This window comes from Epinephelus moara, chromosome 2 (genome assembly GCF_006386435.1).
Source record: "Epinephelus moara isolate mb chromosome 2, YSFRI_EMoa_1.0, whole genome shotgun sequence".
NCBI lineage: Eukaryota > Metazoa > Chordata > Actinopteri > Perciformes > Serranidae > Epinephelus > Epinephelus moara.
Window position 1 is genome coordinate 9,849,458 of NC_065507.1, and position 24,525 is coordinate 9,873,982.

The window sequence follows — 24,525 nt, forward strand, 5'->3', positions numbered from 1 at the left end:
AGTAGTCAAAACAAAGAGTGAAATGGTTACCAAATCTGGTCACAAGTGATGCATTTTGTTTTGGAAGGTACCGACAGGAAGTCCTCCTATATTGGACTCTCGTAAACTTGACGGTGGTAAAACGAGCCGAGGCCAGTCAGGACTTTATGGGATGGGAACAGACGAGTGTGCCCCAGTGTTTCCAGCCCCTGACAGTTTATTGTGGCGGAGCAGACACGCAGAGAGACACGCAGAGCTCATGTGGACCAGCAGGCACACTAACCACGGGGACGCGGGCACGCAGCGGGGGTCTGGAAAATGGGAGCGGTGAAGTGAAAGACGGCCGAAAAGCGGACAGTGTGGATGAAAGGCACCAAAGTAAGTTAGAACACAAGCTGAGAAGAAAGGTAATACAAGTAGAAGCGATTTTCTATCCCCCTACTTGTTTCCTGTTTGTCAGAAAGTGTCTGTGAAGTCAGCAGTTTTTTTGCGTTAGTTTAGGCACAGAAACGCAGCGGAGCAGCGGAGCGCTGTGGTCAGATCAGGTTTCACGTTTGCCTCTGTGTTGAAGAAACCGCCCCTGGTGTCCCGTCTGAACTGACCAGGCTCTCGTGTGTCGTTACCGCAAATTATTCAGACGGAGAAAGAAACTTTATGGAGTGTGCAAACTCTGGAGACTGATGCGCGCAGAGGTGACATGTGGAGACGTGATTGACAGCTGGAAGGGGCGGGGTTGGAGGTGAATGTGTAATGAACGGTACTTAGAGTGATCCGTGTGATACTTGTTTGGGGTGTTTTATCCGAAAATCATGCAGCAGAGTCCTCTGCTCTCTCCGTGGTCTGCCACGTACGGCTGCAAGAAATTTGATCTGCGGAGGTGCCATGCAGTGAGTGTTACCCGCCTCCTGTGGTAACTTCCCAGGGCATGGCACTGGTTCACTGTGGTAACGCAGAGAGGGCAGTGACACGTTTGACACAGCTGGTCAGACTTTCATCATCCAGGAGGTGGAGAGCTCATGGAAACACATCTGGCATAGAAAGAAAAAGAGGTGATAGGATTGGTGTTTGATAGAAACTGGTGGAAGAAGTACTTTGAAATAAAAATATTATTTATCAAAGTATAACTAAGTATGGACCGCAAAATGCACTTAAAGGTCCAGTGTGTAGGATTTAGGGGCATTTATTCGCTTTCATTAGTTTATAATAACCTAAAATAAGAATCGTTGTGTTTCTATGTAATAGGATCAATTAAAAACCCACCTATAAAGGGGTGTCTCCCACCTCGCCTCTCCCCTTTTGCTGTTGTAGTCCATGCAAGAGGTAGCCTAAGTGACATTGCTCTGGTAGTAATTTAAGCTAAGTTTATAACTTCATTTTTCAGCTTAAACTTATTGTATAATAATACATTCCTGTGTCACTTAATTTGTGTAGGGGCTCGAGTTATATGGTCGTGATTGACGGAGGATTTTGTTTTTACCTCTTGCTGTCATTTGTCAGGAATAAACAGAGATCCCCTCAAAAGATATCTATTGTCTGGGCCTCTTCATGTCAACACAACGCAAACAACACTTGAGTCCGCCGGTTACATCTATGACCCTAGAATGAGCTATATTTGGAGCAAGCCACATCCCATCCATGGATGTATAAAGAGATTTGGATACAGCATTGGCGGTGGAGTCCCATTCATTCCTTTGAAAGTTGCTCATCACACCAAAATGGTTCAGCTGCTTCGTATAAAATGATGCGAAAGATCAGGCACTGCTTCTGCACTGTGCGGCACATAGATCAGGTACACTAGCAACATCCACAGGCTGTGCTGGCTACTTCTGAATTAACCCTCTGTTAACTTGATTGGAGATAATATAATTCAATTATGTGGCTTTTCTAGACTTCCCAAAGGCATTCACAGGGTTATGATGCTCAAAAAATGTCCCACTAATTTAAGGACATTTCTTTCTCCATGTAACTCAGTGGGAAAAAGTCTTAAATGGCCGCAGTGCATCACATGATGGATCCATAAGTTGTAATTTCCCTTCCTGGGGGCCTGCTCACACGCAGTCTGCCATGTTGTTGTACAGTAGCCAAGAACAGATGAACCAAACACTGGCTCTGTTTAGGGCCATTAGTATTTTTGTGTTGGCCACCTTATTCTTCATGCTTGGCACACCTGCAGTCTCACCCCTAGATGCCACTTAATCTTACACAGTAGACCTTTAAGTTTCCAAAGTCAAAGTGGTCTTTATGAGGCAGAATGGCCCTGTCTGTGACATGTTATTGCATTATTGGATAGAAGAGAGAAGGCCCCCCTGACTTAACAATAAACTGATTAGATCTTAAGTGGCCATAGGTCAAAGGTCAGGGTAATTGTGACCTTGTCTGCCTCAATCTTGTGAACACGATTTCTCAAGAATGCCTTGAGGGAAATGTAGCACAAATGTTCACTGATTCGAATGCAGTGGTGAAAGGTCACTGTGCCCTACCGAAGCATGTTTTGGCAATACTGTAAGAATTCACACTCTAATTATGACAAGGTCAACTTCACTGTGACATCGTAATATTCTGCATTTATAAAACACATTACTCTACATCATATTTCAGGAACAGAAGGAGAGACATTTGGTCAGATGCTAAATTGGTGACAATAATCTTGGGTATCCAAAAAACTAACAAACTTTGTAAATAAAGCTGTCAGATAAATGCACTGAATTAAACAGAACAATATTTCCCTCTATTATTGGATGGAAGACAAGTTTAAAATAGCACAAAATGGAAATACTCACACGTAATGTACAAGTACCTTAAAACTGTGCTAAAATACAGTGCTAGAAGAATATACACAGAAGGGTTTCATTTATTTCTTAGGTGATATTCAGTCAGCTACACCTTCAGTGAATCTCTCATCACCATGTTCTGTGATACCGTCTCCTCTAGCTTTGCTAAAATATACTTTGATGAATTTGATCAGCCTCCTTCTTTGTGATTTTATTTATTCATCGTTACTTTAGGCGTCCCAGTGCTGCCTAATTGTTTTAAAACACTTAAGTACCATCAATTTAATTTAAATCACTGCCTCCTCCTCAGTGTCGTGCATTAATTTGGCTTAAAAGGATTAGCGTGGCATCCATCTTCTAATTACACAGTTTTCAGCCTTCAACTTGAAGATTAAATTAGGACACAGCGGTCTCAGTGACACGAAGAATACATCACAGCGCTGGAGGATATTGAACAAATTGACGGCTAAATGATGTTTGACATAGATGCAAATAAATGTGTTAAATCGGAGAAGTAAGTGGGTATTATGTTTGGTGCGTTCACTCTGTCTTCTGCTTTAAATGTGCAGTTTTTTTTACTTTTCTGCATGAATTTAGATAAAGACAAGCCAGCCGCAAAAAGAAATCTTGTAAAGACTTAAGATAAGTGTATTGCTTGTGGGCAATAAAGTGGTGCTTTTATATTGGCTTTTGATGAATGAAATGATTGTGTTTACACTGATAACACACTATGGTAATTGGATTATCACAGTAGGAGAGCTCGGCAAAAGTCTAAATGTACTTGCGTGCTGATAAGTTTTAGTTTAGATAAGAAAACCGTGCCGTGAACAGCAATACACCGGCTGCAGGATGGTAAATAAATAAATGAGCAACTAATGGCTGATGATCCTCAGAGGGCGGCAGGATCCCAGGATACAAAAGGAGTGAAAAGGCCTCAGAAAGTGAGAAGGTGTTGGGGCGTGATTTCACAGGCCTTTGCCAATTGTCCACTCAGGGGGTCCGCTGCTCTAACTGCCGTTGCCTTTTGGGTAATCGCCATAGTTAGAATGTATCTGATTTGAAGGCAGCGCCAGCAGCAGTTTGCCGTTAGCTGAGATTTATTGGTGAGAGGTCAAGAGCAACACCTGGTGCAGAAAGTTCACAGTCCTTGTCGAAGCAACAGATGGAGCAAAGGATGCAGGAAAGGAAGGAGGGCCGGACGAATGTGGCTGCAAAACCACACGGAGGTGACGAGCTGCTGAAGACCAGTGTGGTAGACATAAAAGGCGTATAACCACTTGGTTTTACTGGCAGTTTCCCATGTTTAGTCGGCATATGGCTTCTCTGTGGTTTCCCGACAAGGCTGACCTCTTTGAGGCCTGTAGTTTGCTTGAGGTGAAACAAAACTTGTAATTGCAGAGAGGGCGGAGAAGGACCCTATTATCTTTTTTGAAATGACAGCTAATGATGTGGTAAATACACACAGAATAAGAGTTATTGGGTCAGTGTGTAGGATTTAGTAGCGATGAGGATTGCATATGGCAAGTTGAAAATTCTCCAGTGTGCCAAGTGTGAACTCCTGGTTAGGATTACATCAGTGTTCATTGCTCAGAAGGTTTTAACTGGGAGCCACATTTTCCACAAAGGTTTCTTTCTCTCCAAAACAAATGGGACAGGGGTCTCAAACATTGCGTATGCACAAAACGAGGCCTGAGAGAGGAATTTTGGAGATGGGAAATAGGTGATGCAGATTGTGAGGTGGAAGCCTGATTGTAGAAATGGTTGAATATTTTTCAGTGCGTGCCATTTTTGGCTTTTGTCCCCATGTATATTTTTAGTACAGATCCTAAGCGTTATTTTTATAAATGAGACCCCAGGTAATTAAATCCGGTAAAAACACTGAAGTGTTTGGTTTGTCCGTTCTGGGAAAACATGGTTGTCTCCATAAATAAGGACCCGCTTCCTATATAGATATAAATGGCTCATTCTAAGGTACCAAAAACATGCCGATTCTTTTTTTCAGGTGACTGTACACTAAAGAAAACACACTTATTACATTACATTTATGCAAATATATCCCCCTAGAGCCCGCACACTGGACCTTTAAGCAGTTGCTTTAGAAACTGCAAGTGCAAAGTTAATTTGCAGAACACTATGCATGACACACCATGCCACGATATCTTTAAAATACAGAGCATTCATTCATCAGGTTTCCCCCCCTGTGTCCTTTACGGGTGGTTCATTCCGTGGGTGGACTATTTAGCTTCGGAAGAGCTCAACCAGAAAAAATCTTGTTAAATTTTGTTCAGCGAGTGAAAGATTTGTGTACTCAGCTCAATTTGACAGTCATAAACCTCGCCCGTTCCTGTTAGGTCAAAACCCACAGCTGGAGGGACTCAGGCCTTCGCTGAGAACACACACACCTACACACAACCATGAAAACATCAGACACTAACTTGTCATGTAACATAACAGGGTGAACAAAGTTTATTAAAACTTTCATGTTAGTAATATTACATGTACACCCTTTATGTAGGTAGAAGAAAATTCTAGTAATAAATTTTAAAATATAAAAAATCCCATTCAGTTGATTTCTTTATAAACTTGTTCACTATCAGCAGCATTACAAGCAGCCAGTAATAGTCAGGGACTTCAGGGGTTAAATCTAAAGAAACGCGGCACAGAGGTGATCAGCTCTGTCTGAGTAGACTTTGAGCCACGCTAATCAGCCTGCATATGTAGACCAAATACTATGCAGCTCTGTAACCTCATCCTCTTACATAAGCCAAGATGAATAACTGTAACCCCTGAGAGATATGCCTGATAACAGCGAGTCCCTGAGTACATTCTCACTGCATACCCCAAAAAGAGTCAAAATTTAAAACAAATGTCAGGTCGAAGATCAGAGAGAATTAATATTTTACTTTTTCTTGCAAGAACACACTAACTTGCATTTCTTCGAGAAGCTGGATTCCCCATAAAAAAATGCTTTTGAACTTGTAAATTCTAGATTTTGAGCAGTTTAGGTGAATGATCAACAAAAGTGATGACAGTAGTGTCCTGTTTATTTTCATTCAGGAACAAACTGTTAACATCTGAGGTGGATCTTTGACACGTACTCTGCTGTGTCATGCCTGGGGTGACTTGACCATGACTGTTCTTTTCTACCTGTTACACAACACTTAACCTCTGTCCAATTTTCATACTCATTTAAGTGCTTGTGTGTATGTGTGTGTGCGTGTGTGCGTGCGCGTGTGTACACATTGCATAAGTTAAACTGGGTGAGCACCATTCTGCTCTTATTTACACATAGAGGAACAACAGCAACAACTACGGCAAAGGTACAGGAGCTGTTTTAAAATAAAACTAATCACTGTTATAGATTTTACAGCCACTTTTTTGCTTAATCTTTATTTGTATGTACAGAATTTACTTGGTTCTTTATTCATTTTAATGAATCCTATGCTTTAACTTATTGATCCATATATTTTGAGAGGGCAGGGTTTGTTTCCCTCTGTTGTTTAATTAATTAATTTTTTCATTTTGAAGCTTTCCATTCTGCTATTATTCCAGATGCAGTGTTGTAAGTATTAGACCATATACCAGTATAATTAAAATCAGAATGAGAAGTCTGATTTTTTTCTGTCTTCATGCATTGGGCTCAGAGGATATGCTCAGGCAGTGGGCTCATCTTGGTTTTCCTAATTTTTAAGAAGGAGCAGAGATATATTAAGGGCCCTGATTTACAATACGCTCAAGTTTTCATTTTTTACAACCATGCACACTCTTTCTTGTGAGTAAACTAAGAAAGTGCAAATGAACTCTTTGATCAAAGAAATCAGGTCACACCCGTTGGGAAGCCAAGAGGGAGGGAAATTAGGGCTACTCAAGTTGCACAAATAAAAGCTTTAAGTTTTTTCAATAAGCTTAACAAATACCTTGAAGATGGCATTTGAGAAGGAACAGTGCTTGTAATTTCTAAAACCACAAACAAGGTGCTCTGTGAAGGAGTTTGGACCAGTTGAACTGATCCGCTCTGGTGACTGAGGTAATGCATCTCTCTCACACGGTGATTGTAGCTTGAAATGTGATTTAAACATGATAAATGGTGGCTTTCATGAGAGACAACTTTTCTAACCTCCATGGGAGTGTCGTGTGAAAAGGTTTCAAATGTAAGTAATTCTCTCTCCAGAGCATAATGGCACTCCTCCTGTGGATCAGCCTGTCGCTGCTGGCCTCCGCCCAGTCCAGTGCGGTCAAGAACTGCCACCCTGGCTGCCGCTGTGAGGTGGAAAGCTTTGGCCTGTTCGACAGCTTCAGTCTGACAAGGGTGGACTGCCGAGGGTTGGGACCCGGCACCACCATGCCCATCCCCATCCCACTGGACACTGCCCACCTAGACCTGTCCTCCAACGCCATGGGCCCGCTCAGTGACACCATGTTAGCCGGTCCAGGCTACACCACCCTCATTAGCTTGGACCTAAGCAGCAACCTTATAACAAAGGTCAGTGGATGGAGGAACTCAAGCATCAATCTGTTGGTCTCAAACAAGGCGATGTAACCTTTTAATGAATAATTTGCACACTCTATAATCAATTAAATGTGTCAGTCCCTAATTTAGTACTCTCACAGGTAGGGCTGGGTGATATGACCAAAATCTCATGTCCCGATATAGGTCATTTCATATCCCGATAACGATACCTATCCCGATATAGCACATTTTAATCCAATGAATAAAGCTGTCCCAAGCATTTCAATGATTTTATCATGAAAGATTAATAAATGAGATCATAATTAAGCTTTTTTGTAAATGTAAAAGTTTTTGTTTACTGATATTCAAACAAATCCAGCTATGACATCCTGCTAGGTACCATGAGCTAACAGTTGAGAGCATTTTTTAATGACATTAAAGGTTTGCTGGTCACCCCAAAGTTTGACTGGATACATTTGTATATATTCCTCAGTCATTACAAATATTACAAGTTTTCTAAGGACAGAAAAGTTACAGATTTATAGACCAAAACAATCAAGTTCTGACATATATCAATACATATATGTCAAAAGTCATTGTATAGTTTTATTTCAGTGTATTATCACCCCTTGCCACTCTTAAAATGTTTTCCTTGTCTTTTTATCCCTTCCTTGCCTTCACATTTTCAGGTAACACCCAGTGCTTTGTCCAAGCTGCGCTACCTGGAGACTTTGGATCTGAGCCATAACAACCTGGAGAGCCTCTCCCCAACCTGCTTCTCCGGCCTCCCACTGGCTGAAGTTGACCTCAGCTACAACAGCTTCAGAGAGTTCGACTTGGACGTGTTCACAACTAAAGTCAATGGTGAACCTGTCAGCGTTGATCTATCTCATAACAAGCTTGTGTCAGTCTCCACGACTTTGCGTGGAAGAGTGTTGCACATTCAAAGCTTAAATCTGTCAGCGAACCGGCTGTCGAGCGTACCGAGGCTTGCGGGACTTCCGCTGAGGTATCTCAATTTGGATGGTAACCCCATTGCACAGATCAAGGAGGGAGCTTTTGCTCAGCTGAAAGATCTGGTTTATTTATCAATCAGTGGGCTCCCTGAGCTTCAGGAGATCGAACCGAACAGCTTCAAGGGCCTCCAGAGCCTGCAGGTTCTGGATCTCTCAAACAACCCCAAGCTCAAGACCTTAAGCCCTGCGGTTTTCAGCGGACTAGACTCCCTGCAAGAGCTGAATTTGTCCGGCTCTGGTGTGGCGTCTTTGCCAAATAACATACTGACCCACCTGCCCAGTATTAAGAGTATTACACTGGGACGAAGTATCCACTGCTGGAGGACCCAGAAACAGGGGCAGTTTCACCGGCAGCTGGGGCAGGTCCAACACAATGAGGTGCTGAACTGTAATGTGGAGGGCATTGTGTTGTGAAACAGTGCCTGTGGAAATGGACCACTCCTAAAGGGGCCAGTATCCTCCATTTTAAGTGCTTGCTGGATGTGCCAATAGCTTCGGAAACCCCTTCCTCCCCACACCTTTCAAATGTCGGATATAACCATAAACACTTGATTCCCACCATGGTAGGAGAACACATCATACAACCGAGTTCTGACAGGGAATACCCCGGCCCTTACAATCCAGATGCCAGAGCTGTGCCTTATCTGCTTTCATATGCAAAACACTTTTTTATGTAACTTTCACTCAGTTACCTGCGTTCCAAGGTGAACCTTTGGAATACGTCTTAAAGGTTGAAAGTAACCCTCATGGACTCTTGACTGAAGTATCATAAATGCAGTACCTAAAAACAAAATATACAAAAAAAGACAAAATGTACAGCAGTCTTCATAGCACAGATCCGTTTGTTTCACATCTTAACATGTAGCCTAAACTGGTAGAGAACCTTTCATGAATCCAAAAATGTCAGTAATGTTTGTACGTTATGTACTTCATTTCAAGTGGGACCATTTTAAGAGTTATTTGCACTTATTCCAGTCGTGGTATTTTTTAGATAATGCACTCACACATGGCCTAAATGTCATCCAGTGGAATACAAAACCTTCTATGCATTGCTCATAAAACCCACACTGAAGAATATTTTACTGTTGACCACTAAGAATTTTATTTGACTTTGAATGTGATGCTTTGTTGGAATGATTAAAGGGACGATTTAGCTTTCTAGCCCAGAGTTAGATGAGGAGATTGAAACCACTCATGTCTATTTGTTCAATATGAAGCTACAGCTGGCAGATGGTTAGCTTCGCTTAGCACAGAGACTGGAAACGGGGAAACAGCTGGCCTGGCTCTGTCAGAAAGTTCTCAGAAGCTCACTAATCAGCACATTGTGTTTTCTACAGATAAAAGAAATGAGATTTGACATGTCAGATAGGTAGATTTTACCTTCAGACAGAGCATTGCTGGCTGTTTCTTGTCTTAATGCTAAGCTAAGCTAACCAGCTGCTGGCTGTAGCTGTATATTTACCCATACAGACATGACAGTGGAATCAATCTTCTTTTCTAACTCCCGACAAGAAAGTGAACGTGCGTATTTCCCAAAAATATCGAACTGTACATCCAAGAACCAGAATTATTTTATTAAGCATGGTTTTGGGAAGCTTACAGTTATGTTTATAACTGTCGAGGGTTGAAGATCTTTTCTTGTTACACCCACAAATGACCATTTGATTACTTGAATTTTTTTCTATGTCCACCAGCCCAAATCTGACATTTTGTCCATTATGTTTGGATGATTTACCGTCATAATGACAGTAAGTTTGGTGCACAGCCTTTGCAAAGTAGGTCAGCAGCCTCTGACATGGTGATCTTTGTTTTGTCTGTTTGACATTACACAACAGGACTAAACAAGCTGTGACTGCGATCAAATCACTCTCCAGCCAACCAAAACGCTTGTGTGAAGCAGAATTGACCAGTGAAGTATGACAACTCGCACATAATTGGTAATGAAGTAATGTCGCTTTCTGTTGATGTTTAAATGCGAGCTGCACTGTGCTGTAATCTTTAATGTCACCTTCCCATCTCTGTGGTATTTCTGTGGACCTAAGAGGATGATAAGCCTCAAGACTGCATATTAGAGTTTATGAATGTCAGCGATCTGTGAAGGTTTGGGGCCTTTATTGTTATGATTTTGAGATTTTAAAGGAAATCCACCTTTTCAGTTGGTTAATTGAAAGTCAGATGTCTTGGTGTAGAGGTTTATATTTGTACGTATGTAACTATATTGTATATAACTTTATATATATGAATCATATGTGTAATAAATTGACTCTTCTAACTCTTTGAATGACTGCTGTTTGTTCTGTGTGAAAACGTCAACACTTGTTAGGTGTGTCAGCGTAGGAGCACAAAGAATCGTTAAAAAGAAAACCACATGCAAGGAAAGGTTGTGTCAGTGTCGACACTGTATTTATAATTTCGCTAGAGATCCTGTTTTTCAAAGCACTATGTGATTTGTATCCATGCATGGGACTGACTCATAGCAGGGTGTGTCCCTCTGCAGGACAAGAGGAAAGCTTAGATCTCGGTGGTTTGCCCTCACAGCACTTTCTTCACTTTTTACAACTCAGCAACATGTTGTGTATAAAACTTTTTTTTATTTACTTGAAAGTGTCTGGATACACAGAAACATACACACACTCTCGATCTTGAATGGTCCTGAAAAGACACTGAAGTGGGCAGACATGCCAGGGTTTGGCAGGATACCATGCTACACTGGGCTGGTAACCTGCCAAGGAGGTGACTGGGAAGGAGATGAGTAGAGAAAAGGAGAAAGAGGGAGCGAGAGAGAGCCGGGTTTCAGTCATGGCAGCTTACAGTTCTCCTGTGTGTGTCAGGCAATGAGTGTTTTGTCCTGTGAGACAGAGAAGACATTATGCCCTCCTTTCTGTGACACATCTTTTAAACTCCAAGACACAAAACCAGCCAAAATAAGGCTGACTAAACCGAGGGGGTTTTCACAGATTGCGCCATAGTTGGACTGTTGATGTTACATGCTTAACCTTGAGTGTGAGAATGCAGAGGATCTTGAACAAAGCCAGAATCTCAGTTTGTGTGGTATTTGAGTCTAGTTGTGCTTATGTGTGTGTGTGTGTGTGTGTGTGTGTGTGTGTGTGTGTGTGTGTGTGTGTGTGTGTGTGTGTGTGTGAATGCAGCTCTTTCTCTTCTAGTTGGTAGGGGGCTTCCTGAGAGCCTTTTGTAGATTGACCCCACAGCAGAAAATACTTACCAGATGTTTTTGCTTTTTTTTCTCCTGAAGCATGTTGACACCCAAGGAACCAGCCATCCATCAGAAACATGCAGTAGCGCTAAATGGTCACTACGACACTGTGAAATTGCAGAGACATTCAGGGAATGCAGCAGCACAACAAATCAGGTTACAGATCAAAAGTGCGGAATTTTTTCACACTATTGTAGCTCATCATGTCTGAACATAAAGTCTGGTTTCAATAGTGAAATATCAGTGGACAAGATCTCAATCAGAAAATGTATCTATACAGCACATTTCATACCCAAAGTGCAACACATTCTCACTCCAGCCTTGTCACATATCGACGTTTGGTCATGGACCTTCCACATCCAGACACGACGTGCAAGGTACCCTGGGTGCGTTGGTTGTTGACATTCTAGGACGCCGTGTCAAGTTATGCCTGTTACATGCATTGTCTTTCAAAACACTTCCATTTTCACAGGAAAATTTCTGTTTACATACAGTCTCTTTCAAAATAAACACACTATGCTGGTACAGCACCTCAAATTGACCTTGTTTTTTTTCTCCAGCAACTAACGCACGTGGTTTTGTTTAGGCAACAAAAGCACGTGGTTAGGTTTAGGGAAAAAGCCCTACTTGTACGTTCACTGCCTTAACTTTCGTTCTTGTCCTGCCGTGTTTCCCCTTGACGCTGCCAAGCACCATTATAATATAACAGCCACCACCACCATGTTAAAGGACAGCTTTTGTCGTCAGTGTCTGACACCACGAGTCACTGCCCAAGCTGATTTTGACGACTTCAGAGTGAGACCGGGTTGCAAAGTGACATACAAATTAGTCAAGTCAAAGTTAATTGCAGCCCAATCACAAAGCATGCCTCAAAAGACTGCACAAATAGTAATTTCAATTCAGGTTCAGTATCAATCTGATCTACAAAGACAGCCTCACTGAATGAAGATCAGGTCACATGTCTATTAACATTTCAGTTCGCTCCCAACAATGTCCCTCTGTCTAGTCTGCGACATGCACAGATGAGTTGAAAAGCAGCACAAATGTGTTGCAATGCAAACTGCATGACACATCAGAGACTAGCTGACTTACAAAGATGATAATCTGTACATATGTCTACTCCTCTGTTCAAAGAAAACACCACAACATGATGAAACACAATTTGTAAGAGCAGCTTTAATGATTCTTTACAGCTAGCGGAGGTGAAGAGGTTCACCACAGAGTAGGGATCAATAGAGATCTTGATAGAAATGTTGACATTTCTGTTTGACACTGAAAAACAAATCCTGCAGTGACATTTAATTGGAATACACTGCTGACGCTACTCTGACAGAAAGTTAATTTCCGGTGCAAGTGAAGAAACAGACGCGTTCAAATAAAGCCACAACGCACTGCCAACGCAGATGCTTTGTGTTTTGCTGTGACATCTTGCTTTGTTGGTTTGAAATAATGTCATCACACAAATACAGGACAGTCACAAGAAGAGGGGCAGTAATCAGGAGAGACTGTTTTCAGGTGGATAAAGGGGTCAACAGACACTGGGTCAATAAAAACCTTTAGTCAGTGACAGCTGATAAAAACAGTGTTTGCATGTACAACTTATCTGACCGTGTCTGTTGTGAAATCACGACCAAACAAACAGCAGCTTACTTTTATGCAAGTCTGAACAAGATTCATCTCGCCTCCGCTTCCACCGAACAAAAAGTGACTTTGTTTACCTGTTTTTCTTGTTCTTGTTTTGTTTTTCAGAGCACACCAACAGTAGAAAACAGGATTTTTTCAACATCACAATTAATTTCATTTCCCAAAAACAACTTAATTTAGGCGTGCTGTGTGCATTATGGCAGTGTGGGACATATGAGCAAAGAAATCAAAAAGTAATCACTGGCTTCTCTGCAGTGGTCTAGCTCTGAGATGTAATTACTTCAAAGCAGAGGGAAGCTTTGAACTGTGTATAATTAATTCAGGCAGGCAGAACCAGGGTGTCTTTATTAAGTGTTCTGTTCTTGCTTGAACAGCTATCAAACAAATGTAATCTGACCTTCCCAGGATAGATCCTCTGGAGGATCAAGTTATCCAAGCAGCTGTAATTCACTTTGCTTCAACAATGAGCCCATACTGCTCTGAACACTGCAAAGGTTTTGCTTTTCATTCCCGTGGGAGGCTGAAACCAAAGAATGTGTTTTTACAAGCAAGTTTCTGAAGTCTTTGTTTAGGATGTATGAATGAATAACTGTTTTTTAACTTCACAATAACCTGTTTATGGATTTCCAGAGGCGATGTAGCAACATTTTCATCTGACAACAGTGATATTGACGTATTGATGCTCCGTATGCCCTCTGGTTTGTCGTGCTGCCGTGACAATAGACACCAAGGCACTGTGTCAGCGTACTGCAGCTCAGCACAGAGGTTTTGTTTTTCAGACAAACAAAAGATCAGCTCAGCTTGTCACAGGCCACAATGATTTGCCTGTTTTTCTCAAGAGCTAAAGCTGTTGAAGTTTGTACCACAGAATGGCATTGCTATGCAATTAGTAAATCCTAAAGAAAATCACACTTGGATTAAACAATAAAAATGCAACGTGTTCATTCAGTTTTTCGGTCCTTGCACATGATCGAATTCGACGTCCATATAAAAAAACTGATGCAACATTTTAGTCCAGTGCCTTGCAACAGTATTCACCCCCCCCTTGTCATTGCTCCTATTTCATAGTGTTACAACCTTTAACTGAAATGGATTTTTATTGGATTTTTTTGTAATGGACCCACAGAAAAGAATCAACATTGGTAATGTGCAATGAAAAAACACGTTTTTAAAACCTTCTGAAAAATAAGAAAGGGAAAAGTGATGTGTGCATATGACGTATTCACCCCCTTTGCTATGATGAAGTAACTTAAAGGACCTAGTGCTACCAATTACCTTTAGAAGTCACATAATTTGCTCAGTAAAGTCCACCTGTGTGCAATCTAAGTGTCACTTGATCTCAGTATACGTCCACCTGAAAGGCCCCAGAGTCTGCACCACCACTAAGCAAGGGGCACCATGAAGACTAAGGAGGTCTCCAAACAGGTCAGGGACAAAGTTCTGCAGAAGCACAGATCAGGGTTGAGTTCCAAAAATACATATCCGAAGCTTTGAACATCCCACAGAGCACCATTAAATCCATTATTACAAAAAGGGGAAATAATGTAGCACCACAACAGACCTGTCAAGAGAGGGCCGCCCACCAAAACTCACAGACCATGCAAGGAGGACATTAATCAGAGAGACAACAAAGAGACCAAAGATAACCCTGAAGGAGCTGGAAAGCTCCACAGCAGACACGGGAGTATCTGTTCACAGAACTACTTTGAGCTGTACACTCCACAGAGCTGGGCTTTATGACAGAGTGGACAGAAAGTTTAATTTTAGTCTCATATGACCAGAGTATCTTCTTCCATATGTTTCCCACATGGCTTTTGGTTAACTCCAAACATGTTCTTATTTCTTTGATATTGATACTTGATATTTACTTCGAACATGAAAAAAAAAGACATGAACATATAAACAAGCAGACAGACAGAAATAAGTATTTACAAATAATGAAAAGCATATAAACCTATACCTTTTATACCCTATAAACTTTTCTAAATATTTTTTTTATATATATATATATATATATATACTTAATCCCCGAGGGGAAATTCAATTTTTCACTCTGTTTGTCAATTACACACAGGTCCGAACACACACATGCACAAACTGGACCTATACATGCACTAAGTGGAGTGATGTTGGAGTGGGCTGCCCATGACAGGTGCTCCGAGCGGTTGGGGGGTTTGGTGCCTTGCTCAGGGGCACCTCGGCAGTGCCCAGGAGGTGAACTGGCACCTCTCCAGCTACCAGTCCACGCTCCATATTTTGGTCTGGATGGGGACTTGAACAGGCTAACCCAAGTCCCTATGGACTGAGCTACTGCCGCCACCATTGCTATTACCTTTTAACTTTGTCACACAAAAATAACCTATATAATAGTGATTACCAAATATTTATCTTACAAAAACCTATGTTAGTATATAATACAAATTACCAAATGTCCGTGACTTACAAGTATAAACCAGTCTCAGTGTGTGATATATATAATACCAATTGTCTTTACCTTACAAAATAAATGAATGACATAAAATAAAAAAAAACAAAATAAAATAAAATAAAATAAAATACAATAACATGAAATAAAATAAAAATTACATATATATATCTTCATCATCTTATTTCTTTCTTTCTTTGAGCAATGGCTTTTTTCTGGCCACTAATCCATAAAGCCAAGCTAAAATTTTTAAAACATCTTTTTTATTTTCATTTCACTTCACCAATTTCGACTATTTTGTGTAGGTCCATCAAAAAAATCCAAATAATAATCCATTCAAATTACAGGTTTTAAGACAGCAAAATACGATAACACCAAGGTGGTTGAATACTTTTGTAAGACACTGTATAAGACAGTAACCCAGGGGGGCCCTCACAAGGTGTCGCAAAATGATTAAAAGCAAATGAAAACAGAAAAAAATAAGTTTCTATTTCACAAAATATATACACATATTTCAGACTTTACTCTATGCTTACAAGACTAAATGGAAAAAGGGTTAAAATTTGCTCCTTTTCCCTCTCTTTGTCACAACCTGAAGGCAACCTGTGACAATGGGCTGCAAGTGAACACTGCTTTATTTCCAAGAATACTGCTGTACCCTAAAAACCTCACATCTGCAAAGAAAGTCAAACTTTCCAGGAAAAGTAAACATCTCTTTTGACTGACTCACACATTTTAAAAAGCTATCCCATGACTCAGCATGAGGAGGACCAGCTCCTGGTCAGTAGTGTTGTACAGTGTAAGTTTTATTATGCTGATTCTTTGCAAACAGAGGTCCTCACACTGAGGTTAGAACAGTTCCATCAGCTGTTCACAAGTCTGCGTTCGACATCTGTTCCCTCGCTGGAAATTGAGGTCATGTTTTGTTTAGAAAGAACAATTGTTTGCTGCTGTATTCACAGTACAAGTGTATCCTGACTTCCATCTTGAGCCAAAGTCCACATGATTTTATTATATAGTTTTGTGTAACAGATGGTGGCAAATTCACCCAAGATCAAACATTACGTCCATGTGAATTCTTACTCAGTCAGACTGTTCAAAATAAGTCTTTATTTTCACAGTGTGACCCTTCCACAGCTTTATTTTCTGATGCATGATTATGATTCTTGTAACTGTTTTTGTAAATCAAGTTTTAGGGAATCACTCCAGAGTCCTCAGCTAATCCTAAAAGCCCGCTGCAAGGGCTGCTGTCACACCAAAGAGATGAACTCCTTTACTGGATTAACAGGTCACTTTTAACACACAGCAGTGTCCGCCCCTGAGTCATGTCTGGTCAGATTTACTTACTCACGGGTCGACACAGAGCAGAGGCTGACCTTCTGCACATTCCAGCATCCAGTAGGAGGAAGAAACACAGACTGTGCCTTTTCAGTGAATCACTGGCTGCTTTACAAATACGATGACTTCAGATTTTTTCTGTTCTATTCAGAGAAAGAGGAAGAATAACAACAGGCAGATGAGACAAGAACAGAAAATAGATGGCAACAGGAAATAAACAGATACACCCGGAAGCATAATATTTGCCACTATCAGCGCTAACTACACTATAAAAGCCACAGTCATCAGTACTGTTCAAATGAAGTTGAACAATGTAGTGCCTATCCTGTACCTAACCGACCTGCACTCTGACAGGCATGTTGTAAAATGTGTACACGTATGTTAGTTTGTCAATTCATATGTTTTAAAATATATGAATAATTTGATGAAAGATTTCTGTCTTAATGACATTTCAGAAGTTCCCCAAACCTTGTGGTTTGCTCACACTCCGAATAATCATCTCAGTGTAGGAGTAGCAGGAGTCTTGCATCACCCTCCTCATATTGGGGGCCTGAGGAGGGAGTTCCCAGAGGAAAAGGGATACATCCTGAGACTGCTGCCCTCTCCGTCATTCTCCACCATCTGGTTTCCATCAGGAGCTGCTGGGCTGGACCGTGTGAAGGTTTTCTCAAAGGATACCACCTTTTCTTTTTTTTTTTCTTTTTTTTTTTTTACTTCCATTGCCATTTTTCTTTGACCTCATTGAACTGTCTCTATCCTTGCTCTACATTTTTTCATTAACTTCAAAGTGCTATAGAGATAAACAAATGAAACAAATAGAGTAAGGTCAAAAAACACAATAAAATCAAAATAAAATGAGGATAAATAAGAGGTGGATGAAAACATTTTAGCTTCAGGGAGCTCATTCCAGTCCACTGGCTGAACCGCACCCACCTTGTCTTGGCTGCAGGATGATCAGAAGGGCTGCAGGATCTAAATCTTCCGCTCACGGGGCAGTGAACTCTCTGTAATGTCTTGACGTGGCTGCACTTTTAACATCAGTAAAGCCAGCACCACTCCACCACCTAACTTGTAACCAATGCAGAGACATTAAAATTCAAGGTTTATGATCTTTTAATTTGGCTCCCGTTCAAATCCTCAATGCTGCATTTTGAACGAGTTGAAAGAGTCAGATATGGTAATGACTTCTGACTGGGGCAGGAACGGGGAGAGGTGCCCGGCTGTGACTGGAATGAGATGGAGGAAAAGGGGAGACTTACATGACCTCTAAATCCACATGGGGCTAAAAGTGACTGAATTTTTCATGTTTCTCGTTGCACTGCTCTATAAAAGCCAAAAGTTAAGTCAACACTAAAAGTTGCTGAATTTCTGCAAACCACCGAGGAGCGAGAGCATGTCAGTAATGAATATTTTGAGACAAGAGACTGCCTTGTTCACCTTCCCAGAGGAGTGAAAACACATCCAAGTATAGGAGGCAAAGTAATCCTCACACTGAAATAAACATACATTAGAGACAGCTTTAAATCTCACATCAGCTGTATTTCACTGTGAGTGCTTCTCCTGTCTTTGAAAACTAGATTTGCTTTCCACCAGGCCACAAACATGCACCTCTAAACATCATAAACATCAAGGTTAAATTGCAGGGAGAGTACTGGAGATTTCAGCACAGGCCTGGAGACAGCTGTATCAGTGCCAAAAACAATGAGCTCTCTTGTTTAAATGTTTCCTTTGCCATGTTTTCCCCTTGTTTTGCATTGCACTTCCAAATTTCAATTTCTATTCAAAACACATGAAGTCTGAAGTGGCAAGCTGAAGGGGAAGTATGATTTGTGGCACATGCAAATGACATTATAATCTGAATTTGATTGAAAAAAAGGCTTATGTAAATGACGTATTACTTTCAGATAAAGCAGAGCCAACAGTGGTGATGAACGCACGGGATTTGTGGAGCGGTGACGCGACCCACACCACGCAATACCTCGGAAATGAGCAAATGAGGTGACTGCTTCACTGCACTGTAATTACATCCACATGATTGGGCCTGTGGATTATGCTGCTTGGCTCAAGCTTCACTGTTTCCCAAACTTCCGCGTGAGATACTGACCATTTAAAACTGGACTGCTCACACTACATAAATTCTTAATTTTCATAAACATCTCACCTAACTCCCTAAACTTTCTGTTTAGGTAATTGGCTTTGGGTTGTTATAGTATGCTGGAGGATAAAGATACTGTGTGTAATGGCCCTTTATTAATGCGATTAATGCTTAGTCTGTTTGATGCGAGGTATGTTCAGGTCTAATAATGCCAGAGCAAAGATTTTCCCCAACATTTGCTGCACTAATGAATCATGAACTGATTTTTTTATTCATTTATTTGTTCATTTTCCAAACTCAGGAGACACTTGGTGGTTTAGAGACTTGACATCTAGCTGTGGCACATTGCCATGATGTTGTACTTACATTAAATGTTACTTATATTTTCTAAATCTCACTGAATCTGCTCCATATCTGTCAGAGCTCTTTTTAAAGCAGGATCTGTATGTACCCAAACTGTTGATAGGAGTGCTCTCTAGTGGAAAAGGTGGGGTATTACATGTACATGATCCAGAGTTTCTTGGCAGGAGGTGCTATACCAACACTACAGCACATTTACTGTCTTGCTGAGTTCATGTATATTTTACATTTCTCAAACAATTCTTGCAAATATATAAATTAAACTCTTGTCTGAGGACTCTATTAAATGTTGCTGCAATAATGAAATAATCATGTTCCAATTCTCATGCATTTTTCATACTAAATTAGGCCAATAACCCTCCTGCAAAGTACATCATCCTAAGTGTGCAGGAAAGCTCTAAGAAGCATTACAAATTATGAATGAACTTCATGCCCAAACCACCAAAGTCTTAAATCTGACTGGTGTATTACATCTGGCCAGTGTATTATATGAATGCAGCCTTGAAGTGGCAGCAGCAGTCCATCTGCATTAAGATTATGGATGATCTGACTTCCCCATGCAAATAGCTTGTAAGAAAGTATAATCAGGTTTGAGTTAAAAATATGTTATATGTAAATGTATACGTAAAGACCACACCAGTTGCCTCGTTAACTTACATTTTATTTAATAATTAATTTGCCAAAAGGTTTTAACAATACTGACAAGAAAGTTCACATATGTCACGCATGTCAAAAATACATCAGTGCTAAAATGACATTTAATTAAAGCAGTTTGTGAAAAAAAAATGGTTTGAGTTAGTGCATGTTTCAGACACAGTCCCCTTTGTGTCAAGTGTTAAATCTCATCTCATGCAAAAAAAAAGCTATTGTACAGAGTAAGGTCTACAATGTTGAGGAAATACTGTAAGTGCAGTCCCCTTAAAATGTCACTAAATGGGACATTACTTTATATTCAGCAATTCAACACCAAGATCAGATATCAAGCTTTCTCTGCATCAACTGCAATAAAAAAAAATCTAAAAACAAACACAAAATATATTAAACTGCTCAGTTCCTTAATATCAGTGAAACATGTAGTCAAATAACAGGATCCTGCTGTCAAAAGTGAGACTGGTAGTACAAATATAGAGATGTAAAATAAATAGAAATAATCTATGCAAATACATTTTCAGCATTCTGTGTCTGAAAAAAATATACCGTATGGCCTATGTGTGTCCAGCACCAGTAAAAATAAACATTTTTCTTAACTTTAACTGTGTCAGGTTAATCCTGCACGTCTCAATTTCCCCTCTTATTCAGTAAAGCCACATATATTTTTAAGCCAGCGCTGATGGTAACAGGCAGTTTCATCAGCAGTTGAGAATGGAGTTAGTCCTCATGATGCGCATGACCTTTCTTGAGTTGTAACTGTACTCGTACTGCATCTGTTCGTGGAAGAAGTACAGGTATCCTGAAAGACAACAGACGGGATATCAGTTAGGGAAAGCGGTAAAGTGGCAGTGCTGGAAAAAAAATCATATTTTAACCTAAGTGAAAATGTGATAGATGTGGCTTCATATTACCATAGTGATAAGCAGCAGCGTCGATCTCGTCATCCATCCCAGGGAAATCGTCTTCAATGGCTCGTGGGTAGCCGCTATCCATGGTGCCTGTTGCTTCGTCATAACTGTGTGTGACAAATAAAATCAACATGTTAATATACTACTGTACATGTAATGAAATGTCAGTGTTGATCCCAAAGAATATTGTTCTCTGCAGATGTAAAGACTTGAGAGAGACGTGGTGCACATGACCACATTACCTCCAATAGTCCTCATCAGCGAAGAGCAGAGTCTTCCCAGTGTCTCTGATGTAAACAGCAGCATCTATCTTCCTGATCTTCTTGGGAAGTCCAAGTTTGTGTATGTACTTAGGGTAACCATCCACAAGGTTGTATCCATTCAAAGCCCACATTCGGATCCCTATTGAGACAGAGCAGAGTTTTGGTCAACACATGTTGCATCTATAGTATCTAAAAAATCCAAATTAAGTATATAACCCACCACTAAATATGATGACTACATCCTTCTCTGGGTTTTCGTATGCTGCGTCCACCTTGTTGGGGATGGAGGGCCATGTTGACTTGATCATCGTCTGCTCAGGCTCGGGCATCTGAGGATGGAGACGCCAGTAGAATCTGCAACAGAGAGCGGCATATAAACAAATAGCTGCATAAATTATTCTGCAATACAGAGGTGTAGCGCCAAACTCTAGGCCCTGTGCATTAACAGTCTCTGTGGGCCCCCGTCTATCCTTTCTTGATCCATGCCCCTTTAACGCACCTCTCACAAGCAGTCACTCACTTGGCTCTTGCTGCGTTTAGAGACGAATCTGGACTAAACCATTCTGCGCCTTTAAGAGGTGAGCGGGGCCTCAGAGAGCTTCAACTATTTTTTCAACCAATTCTAATTTAGTTATGGCACTAATTCCTTAGAAAGTAAAAAAAAAAAAAAAAAGGTAATCAGTTCCACTTTTCCCCCAGCTACAACTCCCCTGCTACAATATGTAACTCTCAATACAGAGCAAATGTTTAAGTCAAAGAATAATCAACTCTTCCTTACACACCGTAGTGGTGAAAGGTTAATAGTCTAGTCCATGATGATCACGATCGAGAGCTTATGTATTATACTTTTTTAAAGCACCATCATTGTTCTCACTGTACCTGTCTTTGAAGATGATGGTTTCTCCTCTGAGCTCTGTGACGGCATCAAAAGTTAACATGGGGTCACATTTGTTTGGTGCGTCAGGCTTTGGCTTCACTTTCTTTGGGTTTGGGTTCGGGCCTGTGATTGAATATTGGTCATTAAAGCACAGTTCACATAACATGTCCATGAAAAAAAATAGTCTCATGCCATAAAAAGATTTTGACTTTAAGTTATTGAGTTTTTTTCCCCCCTACCATAGAGAGCTTGAATGCCTTTAATGTCATCCTCAGCGAGCGGGTAGCCTGTGGTGTACGAGTAAACGGGGTACATCAGGGCGCCTGGGTCTTCGGAATGGGACATACCGAGGGCGTGGCCCAACTCATGGGCGGCCACTATGAACAGGTTGTAAGCTGTAGAGAAAAGATGTTCAGTTTTAATCCTAAAATACAGATCAGTGACTTGTGCATGTATGTTGTACATTTGTTCATAACTCTCACCTGATGAATCTTTGGTCCAGTGTTCATCCTCATCAAAATGAGTGTCTCCTCCGATGCCTTGGCCGGGCGGGTAGGCATGAGCAAGTAATCCATTAGGCCCGTCAAAAGGATTATGGTCTCCGTGCTCTATAGAATAAAGGACAGAGAGTCTTTAACGTGTGGAGCAGAATGTGCACTGTTATAATTCTTTGCATGTGATTACCCTAACATCAACATCATGTATGTTTGTGCTTGTATTTGGAGGATACAGTATATAAGAATTACCCATTGATCCGAAACTGATCATAATGTCAGCGTTGCCTTGGTGCAGCTTCTTAAAGATCAGTGGGGTGACATCAGACCAAACGTTCAGCGCCTTGCGGACGGCTCTGTCTACATCAGCCTTCTTCAGATCTGGTGTATAATTCACTATCCTGCAACATCAGGGGACAGGCGACAAGGAAAGTGAGTGCATAAATGATGCTGGTGGTCATGTTCTAAACTCCTTGTAAAAATATTTTAGTGCGTACCTGAATGTGACTTCGTTACTTTGCCATTTGAGGTGTCGAGGGAAGTGGTTGTACTCCCCGATGTCGGGGACGCCGCATCTGGCCTGCTTCATCAGCTCCAAAGTGTTGTCGTCCAGATTTCCCGTCACCTTCAGAAGAGGTAGAAACAAAATATGTTACATGGGTACATGGTTAAATGTTGTCCTGTCTGTTCTGCACCATGAACTCAGCAATTCAAGTCCCTAACAAAGGCTGTTGTAATGGCAATAAAGGTAACTCAACTCAAATCGATTCAACTTTCCCACAAAAATGCTTTCCCAAAGTTTTAATGTAAACCCAAATCTTTTCTACACGCCCAGCTTAACCAACAGTGACTGTGGATCAAAGTTAGTCACATATCACATTAAAAAATCTTAAACACACATCAATGTCCATCACCAATAATATGCTGACGCTTCATTCACATTAAAGTTTAATCTCTCTTTCAACAGTGAATAAAACCTGCTTCAACTACACCATCAAATAAAAGAAAAATATAAATTATGACATAAAAACAGCTGCACATTTCCAGCAGGATTAATAAGAACTTCCCAGATCTGCTCACCTTGAGTTTGAAGAATTTCTGCATCTCCTTGATCTTGCTTTCGAGGGCACCTGCTGACCTCTGTCGACCTTGGAGACCAGCTGGGAGGCCATAGAAGCGACGGAGGTACTTCTGTTTGTGGAAAGAGAACATAAGCTGAATGACATATCATAATTATGAAAAAACAGACAGGGATTACTGAACTCCAACACTATGTGGAGTCTTTTTTCACTGATTATGACAAAAACAAAGACAAAAACAAAGACTAAAACAAAGACTAAACACAGTCTGAATGACAGAGCTCAGATCTTACCTCTGCTAAAAGAAAGTTGTCTTTGTCCTCAGATGGCAGAGGCACAGCAAAGGAGTGAGCGGCCAGCGCCAGCAGCAGCAGTTGAGCTATCATTGTTGTTGTCTCTGCGATGTTCAAACCAGTCATTGGTGTCAAGAAGGTCTGACGGGTATTTATAGTGCTTTGGTCCACTTTTTTTTCAAAGGGTCTCAATGATTCATGTAAAAGCACCTCGCCACTTCCTCCTTTGTAAGAATGTGCTTGTATCTGTAAAACTCCAAACACTGTGGTTTGAGTGTATTCCTTTGAACTCCCCTGAAATGCTTTGATAAAGCCTTTCCCATTTCCCAAACTTACATGACTTAAGGAGTTTCCCAATAGATGCATTAAAAATGTCTATGAGGCAAAATGATGCACATTTAATCCCTTTGTTGTTGTTTTTTTAAACAAAACTAACATGACAGTCTTTAGATTTAAACGGGATGACCATATATGGTAGGACATACTCTGGGACTCTCTTAATAAGGATGTCACATCATTAGTTATCATCTGTGCACCCTGTACAGTGGAGAATAAATGTATGACCTGCTATAAAAAATAGGGAAATTCGGGAATTCTTTCATGCTGCTGCTGGTCTCATGATAGTCATTCTGTGTCTTGCTATTTTAGGTAAAGACATTTAAGGATAC

The 24,525-nt window shown here is 40.8% G+C and overlaps 2 protein-coding genes across 3 annotated transcripts; one reads left to right on the forward strand and one right to left on the reverse strand.

The window, feature by feature from the left end:
• Window positions 1-120: 120 nt before the first annotated feature.
• On the forward strand, window positions 121-10,493 carry tsku (tsukushi small leucine rich proteoglycan homolog (Xenopus laevis)). 2 transcript variants are annotated; one of them, XM_050065113.1, is made up of 3 exons: window positions 121-357; window positions 6,922-7,233; window positions 7,890-10,493. In XM_050065113.1, exons 1-3 carry the CDS (start codon window positions 343-345, stop codon window positions 8,628-8,630), a joined length of 1,068 nt encoding a protein of 355 aa, XP_049921070.1. In that variant the 5' UTR covers window positions 121-342; the 3' UTR covers window positions 8,631-10,493. The 2 variants fall into 2 exon arrangements, with proteins under 2 accessions (XP_049921070.1, XP_049921081.1); XM_050065124.1 differs by lacking the exon at window positions 121-357 and adding an exon at window positions 1,718-6,070.
• A 9,468-nt stretch (window positions 10,494-19,961) lies between these two features.
• On the reverse strand, window positions 19,962-23,978 carry mmp13b (matrix metallopeptidase 13b). The gene is made up of 11 exons (XM_050068239.1): window positions 23,858-23,978; window positions 23,566-23,676; window positions 22,983-23,110; window positions 22,738-22,886; window positions 22,474-22,599; window positions 22,231-22,386; window positions 21,994-22,114; window positions 21,335-21,468; window positions 21,094-21,253; window positions 20,855-20,958; window positions 19,962-20,742 (listed from the first exon to the last, which is right to left on the reverse strand). The coding sequence occupies exons 1-11, from the start codon at window positions 23,948-23,950 to the stop codon at window positions 20,642-20,644; spliced, it is 1,383 nt and encodes a 460-aa protein (XP_049924196.1). The 5' UTR covers window positions 23,951-23,978; the 3' UTR covers window positions 19,962-20,641.
• Window positions 23,979-24,525: the final 547 nt, after the last annotated feature.